The 15,878-nt window shown below is 50.3% G+C and overlaps 3 protein-coding genes across 32 annotated transcripts in view; 2 read left to right on the forward strand and 1 right to left on the reverse strand.

Annotated features, from left to right (window-relative positions):
• Positions 1–2,268, forward strand: part of KCNK12 (potassium two pore domain channel subfamily K member 12) — a 51,153-nt gene extending 48,885 nt beyond the window's left edge. Inside the window, exon 2 of the mRNA XM_050754887.1 lies at positions 1,225–2,268. Within this exon, the coding sequence (XP_050610844.1) occupies positions 1,225–2,126 (902 nt within the window). The 3' untranslated portion in view covers positions 2,127–2,268. The remainder of the gene's footprint in view (positions 1–1,224) is intronic.
• CALM2 (calmodulin 2) overlaps positions 1–15,878 on the forward strand; it is a 1,210,617-nt gene that overhangs the window by 840,279 nt on the left and 354,460 nt on the right. The window contains exon 1 of one of the 30 annotated variants that reach the window (XM_050754928.1): positions 2,607–2,611. The exons of 28 other annotated variants lie outside the window; for them this stretch is intronic. The gene's annotated coding sequence lies outside the window, so the exon portion shown is untranslated. Of the gene's footprint in view, positions 1–2,606; positions 2,612–9,766; positions 9,771–15,878 lie in introns of those variants that run through there. One more of the 30 variants, XM_050754908.1, reaches the window with a different exon arrangement.
• The window catches only part of MSH2 (mutS homolog 2), a 102,458-nt gene continuing 97,321 nt past the window's right edge, over positions 10,742–15,878 (reverse strand). Inside the window, exon 16 of the mRNA XM_050754859.1 lies at positions 10,742–10,873. Within this exon, the coding sequence (XP_050610816.1) occupies positions 10,742–10,873 (132 nt within the window). The remainder of the gene's footprint in view (positions 10,874–15,878) is intronic.

Here is a 15,878-nt window from a genome sequence, read left to right on the forward strand (position 1 = left end):
TTACTTGAGGAAAGAAGAGGAGCTGCAGTTGACTTTTGAGCATTGACACTTAATTTTGGGGTCCTTTCGTTAGTAGGCAGAGTTGGTAAACCGATTTTTTTTAATAACAGGGAGGGACTGAAAATCTATGGCACAGTTGAGAAAAAAATTGGGCACATATGACAACTCTTTAAAAACTGCCCTTTAAACAGAAAAGCCTGCTATTCTAGTGTGAAAGACTTTGGAGTCATCTGGGAATTGATTTGAAATGCACATTCTCTTGTCACCCCATATTCACATTGTAAGAACTAGGGAAGTGACGGACTACCCACTTGGCCTTATGCCCAATTCCAGAGGCATGAAATGTTGGCAGACTAAGAAAATATGGTCCTTTCTCCGCCGCTAGAAAAAATAACAAAGAATTTGCTGGACATAGTGGCATACACCTGCAGTCCTATCACTTGGGAGGCTGAGGCAGGAGGATCACCTGAGCCCAGGAGTTTAAGGCTGCAGTGAGCTATGACTGTACCACTGCATCCAGCCTGGGTGACAAAGAACCTGTCCCCCCCCCGCCAAAAAGAAAATATGATCCTTTGAGCAAAGGCCTTTTCGAAGTGCCTGTGAAGTGAAAATTAGTCACAGCACTAAGATTACTCGGCTTTTTTCATCATTCTCAAGTAGGCAGTGGAGTTTCCAAGTAACGAGACTGGTATAAAAAGTGCACAAGCACATAAGCAGCTAGATATCTTTGAAGAGATCTATGTTGGTTTTGATTTCTAATGTAAATATTTGTAATTCACCCAACAAAACTCACCTACTCTAGTATATTAATGTATTTATGAACTAAATGACAGTTTTTAAACAATTTGGAGGAGTGGGAGAGCAGGTGTCCCTGGTTGGCTTTGTGGGTATCTCAGTGGTTTGCACCTGTGCAGCAGTGGTTTCTATTTTTTGTCATGATGGATCCTTCCTAGTGACTACCTGCCCCACCCACTTGGGTTTACAGGTCCCCAAGATGAAGGGCCATGTCTCCTCCATCAGTTTAGGGGCTGCCAAGATCAAGAACCCTATCAGGTGCCACCAAGGGATAGAAATGACTAAGTGCTGTTTTTCCTCTACCTGAGTGGTGCCACTGGAGATAGGAGCCATGCAAGCACCTGCATGCCCCCGCCCCCGTCCCCCCTGACGCCCAGTGAGGACCACCTGCGCGGCCAGGACCGCGCTGACCTTGCCCTGTCTCCACAGGTTTCGGCATGACCACCCCCGCGACGGTGGGCGGGAAGGCCTTCCTCATCGCCTATGGGCTGTTCGGCTGCGCCGGGACCATCCTGTTCTTCAACCTCTTCCTGGAGCGCATCATCTCGCTGCTGGCCTTCATCATGCGCGCCTGCCGGGAGCGTCAGCTGCGCCGCAGCGGCCTGCTGCCCGCCACCTTCCGCCGTGGCTCCGCGCTCTCGGAGGCCGACAGCCTGGCGGGCTGGAAGCCCTCGGTGTATCACGTGCTGCTCATCCTGGGCCTGTTCGCCGTGCTGCTGTCGTGCTGCGCCTCGGCCATGTACACCAGCGTGGAGGGTTGGGACTACGTGGACTCGCTCTACTTCTGCTTCGTCACCTTCAGCACCATCGGCTTCGGGGATCTGGTGAGCAGCCAGCACGCCGCCTACCGGAACCAGGGGCTCTACCGCCTGGGCAACTTCCTCTTCATCCTGCTCGGCGTGTGCTGCATTTACTCGCTCTTCAACGTCATCTCCATCCTCATCAAGCAGGTGCTCAACTGGATGCTGCGCAAGCTGAGCTGCCGCTGCTGCGCGCGCTGCTGCCCGGCGCCCGGCGCGCCCCTGTCCCGGCGCAATGCCATCACCCCGGGCTCCCGGCTGCGCCGCCGCTTGGCCGCGCTCGGCGCCGACCCCGCGGCCCGCGACAGCGACGCCGAGGGCCGCCGCCTCTCGGGCGAGCTCATCTCCATGCGCGACCTCACGGCCTCCAACAAGGTGTCGCTGGCGCTGCTGCAGAAGCAGCTGTCGGAGACGGCCAACGGCTACCCGCGCAGCGTGTGCGTCAACACGCGCCAGAACGGCTTCTCGGGCGGCGTGGGCGCCCTGGGCATCATGAACAACCGGCTGGCCGAGACCAGCGCCTCCAGGTAGACCGCCCGTCCGCCCGCGCCAGGGACCCTCTCCAGGCCGCGGGGCCGCCGGGCGTGGTTTGCTTCCCTTCTCTCAGTCACTGCTGGCGCTTTCTTAATCTTTATCCAATAAAATGAAACAAAAAAAATTTTTTTTAAAGAAATACTATTTGGCCAGGCCTGATGTTATCAAGGGCAGGTTTTGGGGACGCCTGTGTTCCTTGTGAGTTCCCTTTTCGAGAACCGTGGCCCCCAGCAGATTCTCCTTCAGGGAGAGAAAACGTGGCCCCCCCAGGTCCCCACCCAGGGCATACCGCAGCGAGGAGGGTTTTGCAGACTGGCACTAAACCCCGTCCCCATGCACAGAAGCAGCCGGCAACCCCAAAGCATATGGTGCAACTTTTCGTGGCTCTGAATTACCTCCTCAGCATTTAGAATCCTGGCCCAGCCTAGCAGCTTCCTTCTGGTCGTCAGAAGTGATATAGTCACAGTTTTGACAGGTGGGGGTAGGGACAGCCATATGTTGCCTCCCGATGTATATATATAGAACAGCCACTACACACAGAGAATGGTGTAGTATTATGCAATGAGATGAAACATAGCACCAACTTGCGGACTGTGGCATTTCCCCCAGATTTGGAAATTGCAGTGGTGAGGGGCTTAGCTGGCCTTTCTCAGCCCAAAGTTAGTCCATTTAGCACAGAGCACAGGGCAGCTACTTCTAATGGCGGGCAGTCCAGGGCACCTGTGAGGAGCGGAGCGCTGAGGCTGCAGGAGCCCTGCTGGGCTTTAGCTGACTAATCTCCAGGCTCGGATCGGCAGATCTTGAATCCCCCAACCGTCCTTTCTTTCACAAGCTCATCCACAACAGGCCTTTTCAATATTAACCAGGAATATCTGAGTCTCCTCAGACAAGATATTTCTTTGTTGGTGTGGATTTTTTTTTTTTTTTTTCTTAACTACTGTTGATGAGTTCAACTTTTCCCCCTTTGAGAGATCATGGGGTTGCTGGGCGCAGCCCTCCGGCTTCTCCTCCTCCTCTGAAAGAGGCAGCTCTGCCAGCTGCGTTCTTGGGAACCAGGGCCTGCAGCACCAGGAACCCAAAAGAAGCCATCTTGCAAATGTCAGGGTGTTTGGTTCCAGAGGCCATGATGTGTTTGGGGTCAGGAAAGACAGAATCCCTTTCTAAATATTGTTTATCAAGAGGATTTGTCTTCTCCATGCACAGCCTGTTGGAGGTAGAGGAAGGCAGGAGGGAGGGAGCTGGTGAAACTGGTGGATGGAAGTAATGTTAGGATTAAAGTTTTGCTCTCAGGCGAGGGACAGATTCTCCCAGACTTGCCTTCTGCAGCACGGGGGCCCCTGACCTGGAGGAAGGCCAGATACCCAGGCTTCGTTGAAAGGATGGTGGTCTGGGGCTGTAAACAAACACTCTCTGGCCATTTTTCTCATCTATGATGAGGGCAAGGACAGGTGCCAGAGTTTATACAGGCACGGCGTGACCCACCAGTAGGCAGAGCTTCTGATAGGAAGTCTTAGAAAAGCACCGCCTCACCGCCTCCAGCTCGAGCCATGCTGTGAAATCTCTCTCCCTGGCAAATGTGCCTGGAACACACACATACACAAACATGCACGCATGCGCTCACGCATACAGCATTTGAGTCAAACTTGAATGTCAAACTCTTCTTTCCCCTTCTAGTTCATGGCAGGAAGGGAAAGCTTACCTGAGATCTCAGTGACTCTCCAGCTATTTTGGGTAATTTCTGGTTTGAGTCGGGATTAGTTTTTAAATATGGACCCTAATCTGGGGTGAAGCCAGTGAAGCAGCGCTGGCCAGGAGAGAGGTCAGTCTTGCTAAATACTGAATGGTGGGCTCCTGTGAAAACCATGCTTTCAGGATTCACTGTGACTGTCAGGCCAGCCCAGCGAGTGCCCCCACATCCAAGCCATGGTTGCGGTCACAGTGAAGGGATTGCCCACTCAGAGGGACACATGTTCTCTAGGGCAGGGCCCTCTGACAGGACCTGGAAATAAAATCCACGTTTATCCCTTTAAAAAAGGGAACGATTAAAAGGCATTCAATTAGAGGTGTTACCTAGGCAACAGGAAATAACTTGGGGATCAGAGCTGTCCAGAAAGGGAAGAAGAGATCCCCATGATAGAGGCATCTAGATAGTGAGGACTTGATCTGGGGGCAAAATAACAGCCTACGCACAGTAAGTGAGCCCCAGCAACAGTCCAGCAACCTAAAACCCAGGCATCAAGACTGTGTGAGCTAGACAGGCCTAAAGAGACCTCCAGGCAATCCCCCGCCCAGCGTGCAGCACTACACAGAATCCTGGTCTCCATGGGAGGAACCAGGACCCACCTCCAGAGAAGAAAAACTCGAAACATTTCTTGGCAGTCTTCTCTGTTGGCGGTGCTTCCTAGACTCTATCCCAAGTTGCTTATGCTGCAGCCTCAGCTGTTTTTACTTCTTTTCTTATGCTTTGGTTTTGGAAAGAGGCAATTGAAGGCAGCTTGAGCAATCTTCTAAAGGAATCGTAAGCGTGGTTTCAAGGGGCAGGAAAATGAGACCCTTCCCCTTCCCACCCCCCAACTTCCCAGAGAAACGCCAGTCCTCCAAGGTACAGTGGCAGCTCAGGATCCAGTGGCACATGTTTATTTTTGCCTATGTTCCCCTGTCCCCATCCCCCAACCCAGTCTCAGTCACATGATGCCATGATACGTCACGCCATCGTCCCTCATGTCAGGCCAAAGGGCTCAGTGCCCCAGACGCCAGGGGCTGCTTCACTGAAGCAGGCATGTGGTTCTCCCATCATTTCAGGAACAGGGGGATGCCTTTCTTTGGTGCAGGTTCTTCTAGACCTCAGACCAAAAAAGAGCTCCATTCCCTCAGATGCTGTGGCCTCTCTCACTATCCTGGGGGTCTCATTTTTCCCACCACTGGTAGCTCACTGTAGCCTACAATTTCCTCACGCTCCCGGAGTTGCTTCCTAACCTTAGGCCTGAACTTACCCATCATGCCGGCGCTGTGGGGCCCCCTTAAAGGTGGAATGAGCTCCAAGAAGCCCTCGCCATATGGCTGTGGCCACATAGAAGCCAGAGTCTTGGCGAGCAGCCTTCTCAGAGCTGAGCAGAAAGGTAAAGAAGCCACCCTGGGTGTCCTAGCTTGCTAAAGCGAGGTGGCCAGGCCTTTGTGTCCTCTGAATGAAGCAATGCCTCCAGGCCTGGAGAAGGCATCAGAAGGCTTAGGCAATCTCAGGCTCTCATATTGTGGAAAATGCCAGGCAGCCCTGGGCATTTGCACAGTATCATGCATATATATATACACACACACACACATACACACCAGCCTTACAAAGAGCTACTATCCCTTTTCCCCAAGGAAAAGTCTCAGTCTGGGCCACTTTAAGAAGAAAGATTTCCCATTTTAACTCCCTAGAGATGTACCAGGGCCTGGAAAATCCCTCTCTGCCTTGGGGGAGTTTTATGTACAATTTGCATGTATTCAGGTTTCACACAGAAGCCAGCATCCAAACCCAAGCCAAACCCTGGAAAATAGCTGCTGAATTGACCCAGGATCCTCCGTCCTTCAGACAGGCCTCCCAGCAGACCCCCTCTTCCTGTGGGCTCTGGGGTGAGGGGTGACTGAGCCCTCATGGCCAAAAGAGAAGCTTCTGGGGAACTGAGGCAGACGGCAGCCCAGCCAGGCAGAGACCATAGGAGCGACGGGCCCTGTGGTTCGATCTTACTGTAACTTTTTACATTCTTAAAAAACAAAAAGCACAATTCCACATGCACACTGTCTGGAAAGCACAGCCAGACAGCCAGCCTAGGGCACTTCTGAGTCCAGAAGAGGCGCTGGGGCTTTATCTGTTGCAGGGTTGTTGTTTTGTTGTATAATGTGCTCGTGGTGACTCTGAAGGCTCCTCACTTTGTAGGGTGGAGAGGGAGGGAGGGAGGGCCTGCTGAGGCCATTCCTGACCCCCAGGGTGGGCTCATCAGCATGGACTTGGGGCCTGGACTGTTGCCCCTGGAGCAGCTCTGGCACCTTCAGGCACCCCAGAGCACAATTGCTACATCTTCCACGCTAGTCTCATGCATTGAGGATTTCTGCACTCGGACCTGGCCCGAGACCCTCTTACCCTTCCCCTTCTTCCCTAAGGAAGCTCCCCATTGCTTTACAAATCATTTTTTATGCTATATGTTCTCTCAGGAGGGGGCTAGAGCATGCGGGACAAGCCTGCAGGGTTTCTCAAACAATACATCTATTTTTCTGAGCAGCACTCCAAGAGAGGACTTAAAGGGTGTTTAAATTAACGATGAATAAAATGCAGCCTGCCACTCCTCTAAGCTGTTTGCTTTCTGTCTGTCAGAGCCGCCTGCCTCCCCATCTTCCAGTTCACACCTCCTCTCTGGAGGGCCTGGGGGACTTCACCTGTTAGGATGGGGCCCAGTGGCAGCTCCACTGGGAAGTTACTCTACAAAACAGTGAAACAGAGCCCAGGGCACCAAGGGACCTCCTGGGCAGCTTGGCCAGGCTGGGCCAAGGCTGGGGGACTGGGAGATGGATCCAACCTGGCTGTGCACGAGGCTCTGCAAATGGAGCTTTAAATGATCCTGAGGCCCGGGTCCTACTCCCAGGACTCTGATTTCATTGCTCTAAGGAGCAACTCAGGCCAGCCCTGGAATTTTTGGGGGAGATTCTAATGGGCAGTCATAGACTTGAATACACCCTGTAAACACAGAGCACTCACATTATGGTGGTGTAGAAGGAGCGTTCACTAAGAAACTAGGAGTTCTGAATTCTAGTTTTGGATCTGGCAGTCATTTAGCTCACTCCAATCCTCTTTCCCCATCTCCAAATTGGGATAATGATACCGTGTCCCCCACCTCCCAGAGGTCTTACGAGAAATAAATGAGGGGCTGGAAACTCTGAAAAGTGTAAAGTCCTCCACCATTGCAAGATGTCACAATTATAAGAGGCATTTCATGAGGATATGGGACCAGGTTGCCCTATTGCTTCTGCATGGGGTCCTTCCCACAGCGTCAGCTGCGGATGACGTTCTTCCAGCAGGTTGCTTTTGCCCAGGTTGCCTTTGCAAACCCCTTCTTTTCAGAAGCAGCTTACTTGCCCTAATAATAGTGCAAACTCTACTGAGGTCTTCTCTCCCCTCTACATCCCCCTCCTTCTTTTCCTTCAATCTTCCCTAGAAATGAGAAGTAATTGACCGTCAGGCTCACACTGGCCCCACCCACCTCTATCTACAAGATCACTCCCCACTCCCCTGGGCTCCCCACCCTGTTAAGCATGACCACTCAGAAGCACAAGCTCCCCCATCTTCTATCTACAGCAGGGACTTTCATGACATCAAATGATAAAACAAGAAGTTTTATACAACTATACTGTACAGATCTTGCACTATTTTTCATTCTGGTACTGTTTTGTTTTGTTTTAACCCATTTATGCTGGAGGTTGCAAAATTTTGTGTAAAAAATCAGACCTTGGCGATGACCTTAAGCAGTGGGATGTAAATAACTCCCACAGGCTTAGTGTTCCAATAATGGAACGCTAGGCAGAAGTGGGTTAATGCTGGTCAAAGCTATTAAACTGATTTCATGATCTGCCTATGAATTACACCCAGCAATCTGAGAAACAGCGGCTTATAGTGTTTCTGGAAAGAGGCCTTCCTGTTAGCTTCCAGCCAAGACCCATTAGCTAGGCTGCCATGGTGCAGAGGCCTGAGTTCTGGTCACCCATCAGCTCTCCTCTCTGTTGGGGTCTCCAGCTGTGCCCCAGTTGTGTGATGGGCACAGGTGGCTGTTTTACCTGCACGAAGTAGCCTAGATGGTCCTTGGGTTCCTTTCAAGTTCTAAGGCTTGTGATTCCTATAACATTTCATATGACACTCCAGTGATCCCTGGATGGACTGCCGTTCCTCTCCCTTCTGTGGCCAGTTACCTTTCTATGAGCATATCTAACAAGCAGATTTTAAAAAGAAACTTTTAGCTGGGCGTGGTGGCTCATGCCTATAATCCCAGCACTTTGGGAGGCTGAGACAAGTGGATCACTTGAGCCTAGGAGTTCGAGACCAGCCTAGGCAACATGTCAAAACCGTGTCTTTACTAAAAATACAAACAATTAGCCAGTCATAGTGGTGCATGCCTGTAGTCCCAGAGACTCAGGAGGCTGAGGTGGGAGGATCACCCGAGCCCAGGAAGTCGATGTTTCAGTGAGCCATGATCATGCCGCTGCACTCCAGCCTTGGTGACAGAGTAAGACCCTGTCTCAAAAAGAAAGAAAAAAAAAAGAAAAAGAGAAGAAAAAAGAACTTTATATTTACCAAGCCAGGTCCCTGGACAAGAGACTTGCATATTTATCTTATTTAATCCCCTAGCCAATCTTGGAAATTTAACACTTTCCTCCCATTTTGTCTTGGGTCAGAGAGGTCAAGTAACTCATCTAGTTTGGGGTCAGGTATCCCCTGCGTTAGGGGCTGGAGAGACAAGGGTGAGAAAGACAGGACGGCTCTTGCTGTTCCTGGACTCCAGGCTCCTAGAGGCTGATGGAGGCAGAGCGCTGCAGTACAGCCTGCTGAGGGCTCCCTGTCCACCAGGCATTCTGGGCTGCCATGGGCACACCAAAGAGAGGCAGCCACCCAGCCTGGGTAGGCAGAGAAGGCTCTCAGAAGCAGCTGTCCATGCTGAGCCTGAGAGCAGCAAGCCTGCTGACAAGGAGCAGGAAGAGCAGCCCGGGCAGAGCAGTGTGTGGGGAGAGCAGAGCAGGGACTTGTTGGGGGAACCATATGTAGTTCTGCAGGACTGGAACACGCAGAGCAAGGGAGGTAATGGGGTGGGGGGTGGGGGCAGATAGCGAAGGGCCTTGTAAAACAAAGCAAAGACTTTTTGCCTAATCCTAAGGACACTGGCAAGCCAGTGGAGGGGTTTTAAGGATGCGTGTGCTGCCGAAAATGACTCAGAATGCAGGAGTGGAGGAGGAAAGCAGATGGCAGGGTGGACCGAGGTAGTGCTAGTGAGAACAGAGAGAAGTGGAGATATTTGAGGGACACCTGAAAGGGTAGGTCCACAGAATCAATGCTTTGCCTGGATGGGGATGATAAGACTGAGAGAGAGGAATTGGGATGGAGCCAGGTCTCAGGCTAAGCAGGCAGGTAGACAGTGGTGCCACCACTGAGCCTGGGAACCCAGGAGGAGGAATAGAAGAGGTGATGAGTTCAGTGAAGAAGAAGTTAGACTTGAGGGGCCCATGAGATAACCATGGGGGAGGGGTTTCCACCAAGCAATTGACCTTGTGAGTCTAGAGCTCATAACAATGATCCAGGCTAGAGCAACATTTTGGAAGTTCTCAGCACCAAGACGATGTGAATCACTCAGGCTGTGCGTGTGTAGAATGAGATAAAAAGAGGATCACAACCAGCATTTAAGGGACAGGAGGAAGAAGAAAAAAGACTAAGGAAAGAGGGTCAGAGATGTGGGAGAAAACCGAGAGCATGGGATGCCACAGAGCCAGGGGAAACAAGGGTTTCAAGAAGGAATGAGTGCCAAGTGCCACTGAGTGATTAAGACAAGGACTGAAGAAAACACCCACAAGATTTATCGAAGGGAGATATCAGTGACCTTGGCAGAAGCAGCTTCAGGGGGGTGTCAGCTTCTTTAGAACTGGTGCTGCCTGGCTAATTTTCATGGGTCACACATTAGGGATACTAGTTAGGATACAGATTCAAGCCACTCTAACAGAGGTTCAAAATAATACTGGCTTCCGTGGGTACTGCTTCCGTGTTGGTGAGGCGGAGTTTGGCTCTCTTGCCCAAAAGATCTTCATGTCTCTCTCTCCTAAGAGTGAGTGCTAGTTTTTTGTATTTTTTAGTAAGCATTGTGTTAATCTATGTGATCCGCCCGTCTCGGCCTCCCAAAGTATTACAGACACCCAGTCTCTCTCTTAAGAGTTCTAATCTGTATCAGACACCCACACTTCTATTTGTGTTCCTTTGCCATTGGCCAGAACTTTGTCACATGACCTAATATAGCTGCAAGAGAATCCAGAAAATGCACCTTTTATTCAAAGTGGCCATGTACCAAGTGGGGCTGGTGCTCCTAAGAAGAGTATTGTTCATCTCATGTTCAGGCCAGCCAGGGGACATTAGGCAGCTGCAGTGGGACCTCTGAGGGGTGACAATGAGGGTAGTATGATAGCTGCCTGTTGTTACTGGATTGATTTAGACTTCAGTTGGAAACAGAAAGTGAGTCCCTTCCTCTCTCCTCCCTCTTCCTGCCCTCCCCCACCAACAAGCTCTCCCGGTGGTAAACCTGTTTGGAAGGAATCCAGCAAGGAATTCTGGGAAATGTAGTTTGCTCAGCAATGCAGAGCAGAGTTCAGAGGCAGTGGGTGTACAAGAACACATCATCCCATTAGCACACTTTAGCCATTGTGAAGTTCCCAGAAGGTGCTTTCTCACTGTAAGTCCTGGAATCTGGGCAAAGAAAGTTATATTCCTGACTCCTTTGTGGTCCATTTTTGAGAGCTTCCTACTCCACTTTTAGGGAGATGTTTACAGAAGGGATGTTTGTAGAGTTACAAGTGAAAAACTTAACCAGAAGGCAACAGACACCAGGTCATGAGAGCTCACTGCTGCACCTATTCTGTCTCTCTGGCTGACTGCAAGCAGATCTCGTTCCCCCACAAAGTTTCCTTTTCCATGTCAGCAAAATGAGGCACTGGTCTTTTGGCTCTATCGCTCTGAGGTTCTGAAAGGAAGGAGAAGAGAGGAGAAAATGTAGGAGTTCCACGGGGATTTCCATGAAGAATGATACTCAGCAAACATCTGCCGAGTACCTGACCCAGCTTAGACAGTTTGTTTCAATTCTTTTTTCTCCATGGACTGGGAGGAGCAGGACCAGCCACCTGGATGCAGGATGGAAGGAAATGTCCTCCATAAGGCCGTGTATGGTCTAGGAGCTAGGACCTGTCGGTTGGCAACTATAGAAGCAGTGATATCCCAGTCATATCACCAGGGGCAGGCTCAGAGAAGTCCTGGAGAGGCTGCTTCAGATCTGAGTTCCATGCCAACCACTGGGTTGCTCTGTGCTTCACCCAGCTCTACTTCTCCAGCCCTTCATTCCTTTTCTATCTTCAGCCTGGCAAAGAATAAGCTATTCTTCGTTTATTCTGGGCAGCCAGTTAATATTAATACCAGGGTTAATAGATCTGTTTCTCCCATACACCATCTTGTCTTCTCCTCCACCTAAAATTGCTCTAAGATAAGTTCTTAAAAATCCTTCTTCTCATGGGCAGGTCACAGTGCTGCTGTGTTCCACCGAATAAAGACAAACCACGAGAGCTGGTCATATTCATAGCTGACCAACTACCTGCAGTGAGAGTGTAGGGGTGTTGAGATAGCCCCCAGGGCAGATCCTGGAGCCTTGACTTTTGTGTACCCAGGATGCTTTCCTGTCCCTTTCTTCTAGGGACACTAGCTCTGTTCTTGTAGATAACTCCACCCATCTCCATGCAGTCTAGTGGACCTGCCAATCACAGGGTCCCTCCTGTATCAGTTATGAAAGCATTCAACTGCAATGAACAGAAAACCCATTGAAGGGTAGTTTTAAGGAATAAAAATCAAGGTTTATTTCATTACCATAACCAGAACTCTGGAGCAGGTGGTCTGGGGCTAGCACAGTGACAGTGATGCCATCAGTAAGGCTGGCTCCTCCTTCCCGCTCTGCCATCCTTTCCATGTTGGCTTGCCACCCCAGGTGCCAGATGGTAGCTACCCCTCCAAGGCTCACATCCATGTTACTAGTAGCAAGAAGTAGCAGGGAGAAGGTAAAAAATGTTCTCTCCCAACAGGACTTTTCCTAGGCCTCCCTAGGACTTTCCGCTGCATCTCATTGACCAGAAGAGAGTCATATGATCGTCACCACCTATAAGGGAGGGAGGCAGAGAATGTTGTGTTTTCAGTCCCCTGTACAAGAGGACAGCATAGGGGAGGGGATTGGGATGGGTGTGAAGTGAGAATGCGCACAGTTCCTGCTGCCTCCTCATCAAGGCTGGATTAATCACGGTTCCGAATTCTCAGAGATACAGCCATTGCTCTAAGGGAGGGTGCATGCCTCAGGTCGGGGGGTAGGGGGAAAGTCCCCTGGCCTGACACAAACTGGAGGTGGTGGAGTAGCCCTTTCTTGTCTTGGTTTATAAATTAGGCCTGGCGGCATGAGTCAGGGTCAAGTTAACACAATAGAATCCAGTCCAGCTGATTTAAGCAGAAAAAGACCTATCATTGGCGATCAACTCCAACCTGGCCACCTAGCTCTCTGACACTGACGACCTGACTGGGTGACAGAATTGTGACTCCAGCACATCACGCCACAGTCCTCAGGCAGGGTCTTACGTGCTAAGGAGAGACACCTGGACACCACAATCCTGCGCCAGGTACCATCTGCACACAGCAGGCCACCTCCAGCCAGCTAATACTGATACAACTGACGTGTTGGCAGCCAGCCGACATCACTCGGAGACTGTGCTTTCCTGCTATGGGACAGAGAATTTGCAATCTGTTGGTTTTCAAAGACCTACCCCATTTCTCCTCCCCCGTCTCATCCTGAACAACCTTCCAAGACCCTGGCCTGAATCAGGTTTTCTCTTTGGCAATAAAACTTTTTCACTCAGTGCTCAACGTTTGTTCTCTAATGGGCTTTATTTTCTCTTTAACTTGGACTGTTAAATGCACCCCCATCTCTGGGAAGCCTGAAGAGACTCTAGGCTTGAGCTCTAGGTTGAGCTCTGGGATTAACTCTCAGGAGAGACACACCTACAGAACCAGGTCACTGAGGAGGTTGTTATCTCTCTGATCAAGAAAGAGCCTTTTTCAGATGCTACCATGATAAAGCCACTCCAAAAAAACCAGAACCCCTCACTTGCCCCCAAAAAAACCAGCAGAAGCATGGGCTCCTTCTCCAATCTGCCTTTGAAAATCTTGCTGAAGTGCCTCTAATGTGTAGAACCTAAATCTCATCCAGATTGGTAGCTGCAGGAGAGACTGGCTGCTGCTGGAGCAGAGGGAGGGGAAAGTCTTGGCTCCTGGGAGATGGAGATGGGAATCCCACCAACAAGATAAAGGTCCCAGAAAAGACAACGCCATAAATCGACCTTGCTAACTTTTGCCGTCAGAGGATGGAGGCTGAACATAAGCCCTAACATACTTTCCCTTAAAAAAAAGTTTTCTGCCATTCCTGCTTACATTTCTAACAAATGCTCAGTCTCCAGTGTTGACTTAATGTTTATGTGACAGGGTCTCTGCCAGCCCAACTTCTAATATTATTCACAAAACACCCCAACATTTCACAGCAGTCCCTCAATCTGTCTCCCTTTTCTGGGTTCCAACTTCCCTTGATTCTCTTCTAAGCACTAGAGCTTGGGGCAAAAGAGTGGGAGGGAGGTTTCTACTGGCTAGAGAGTCCAAGAGAGAGTCACTGTTTCAGAAACTTGGAACGTTCGCTTCTCCCCACCCCACATATCCTCACCCTTGCCCTCCCTAATAAGGAATTTTCCTTCTCATTGGCTAAAAAATCAAAACAATAAAAAGGAAAAAAATCTTATTCTGACAATGTTTTAATCCTACACAAGTTAACAGGAAGGATGCAAAAGCACTGGAGGCTGGCCGTGCAGAGGCTCACGCGTGTACCCCCAGCACTTCAGGAGACCGAGTTGGAAGGATTTCTTGGGCCCAGGAGTTCAAGATCAGCCTGGACAAGATAGCAAGACCTCATCTCTACAAAAAATTTAAAAATTAGCCAGGTATGGTGGCATATGCCTGTGGTCCCAGGTACTCGGGAGGCTGAGGCAGGAGAATTGCTTGAACCCAGGAGGTGGAGGCTGCAATGAGCCATGATCACACAACAGTACTCCAGCGTAGGCCACATAGCAAGATGCGGTATCCTTTTTTTTTTTTTTTTTTTTTTTTTTTTTGGAGATAGAGTCTCGTTCTGTTACCCAGGCTAGAGTGCAGTAGTGCAATCTTGGCTTACTGCAAACTCCACCTGCTGGGTTCAAACGATTCTCCTGCCTCAGCCTCCTGAGTAGCTAGGATTACAGGCATCTGCCACCACGCCTGGCTAATTTTTGTGTTTTTAGTAGAGATGGGTTTCACAGGGTTGCCCAGCCTGGTCTCAAACTCCTAGCCTCATGTGATCCACCCACCTCGGCCTCCTAAAGTGCTGGGATTACAGGCGTTAGCCACTGTGCCCAGCTTCGAGACCCAGTCTTTTTTTTTGTTTGTTTGTTTGTTTTGTTTTTGTTTTTGAGATGGAGTCTCGCTCTGTCGCCCAGGCTGGAGCGCAGTGGCTGGATCTCGGCTCACTGCAAGCTCCGCCTCCCGGGTTCACGCCATTCTCCTGCCTCAGCTTCCCGAGTAGCTGGGACTACAGGCGCCCGCCACCTCGCCCGGCTAGTTTTTTTTTTTTTTTTTTTGTATTTTTTAGTAGAGACAGGGTTTCACCGTGTTAGCCAGGATGGTCTTGATCTCCTGACCTCGTGATCCGCCCGTCTCGGCCTCCCAAAGTGCTGGGATTACAGGCTTGAGCCACCGCGCCCGGCGAGACCCAGTCTTAAAAAAAAAAAAAAAGAAGGAAAGAAATCTAAAAGAAAGCACTAGAGGTGCAATCAAGCTTCTGGCCCCAAGATTTCTAAAGTCTAGTTATCTCCTGGGTATCCTCTTTGACTCCTTTCCCTGAAGGTATTAAGGCCCTCTCCCCGGCACCACCCCTACCTCTCTCCCCCTGAAGTCTGCAGGCAGCGAGCTTCCCCTGCTCCTCTCTGTACCATGCCTATGGGTGCAGGCCTGGCTGCTCCTGCACCCATGTGCTTTAGGTGCTTCGCTCCCACTGAAGAAACTCCAGAGAGATTTGCCACAGCTGCCACTGTCCCCCAAAGGCAGTGGTAAAACAAGCCAGCGGGCCACAGAGGGAGCAAGCCAAGCTCCACTGGCATGTCCTCCTTACTCTAGTTCACTCACTGCACACAAAGGAGGCTTTTTATACGGGAGAAGCCTGGATTGGAAGCAGATTTGCCAGGACCATGACTTTTTCCACCACACCAAGTCGTAGCCATGGAAAGCATTACCTTGACCCCTACCTGCAAAAAGGCACTGCACTCCCATTGCTTGTGAGTTCCTTCTCTTCTAACATGTCCTCTCCATTACCCACTTCAAGGCCCAACACCAGGTGATCCAAGCCCACCTGGAGAGTCCCACAGACAGTTGCCTGGAGAGTCATCCTGATCCACAGCATATTTGTATAAAGGAGAAATAAACCTCCTTAATGTTCCACCACTGAGATCCAGGGATTGTTTATTACTGCAGCTTAGCCTTGCCTATCCAGACTGATACACACCTGTTCACTTGCTGCTCCATAGCTGTTCTCATGATGGCTCCTGAGGGCTTATGATTTCCCCTGGGAGTGCAAAATCTCCCAAGGAACAAGGGCCATCATGTCTTCCCTTGTACAAGTCATCACCTTGTTGAGGATTGCTTTTCTCACTATAAATGGAGCTTAAAATGTCAGCACATATTTCATGAAGGTTTTGTAAGAATCAAAAGAGACAAATCATGGAAACACCTCAATTTTTTTACGTTTTAAATCCTTTTACTCCCCATTTCTCCATCATCAACCCCTACCCCCATCTTTTCCAGTGCCCATGTTAGGGCTAGGCCACAAGCAGCTGATAATAAAGTGACCAGCACATCACCTGTCTCAA

The sequence above is a fragment of the Macaca thibetana genome, chromosome 13, assembly GCF_024542745.1.
Source record: "Macaca thibetana thibetana isolate TM-01 chromosome 13, ASM2454274v1, whole genome shotgun sequence".
NCBI classification, from domain to species: Eukaryota; Metazoa; Chordata; class Mammalia; order Primates; family Cercopithecidae; genus Macaca; species Macaca thibetana.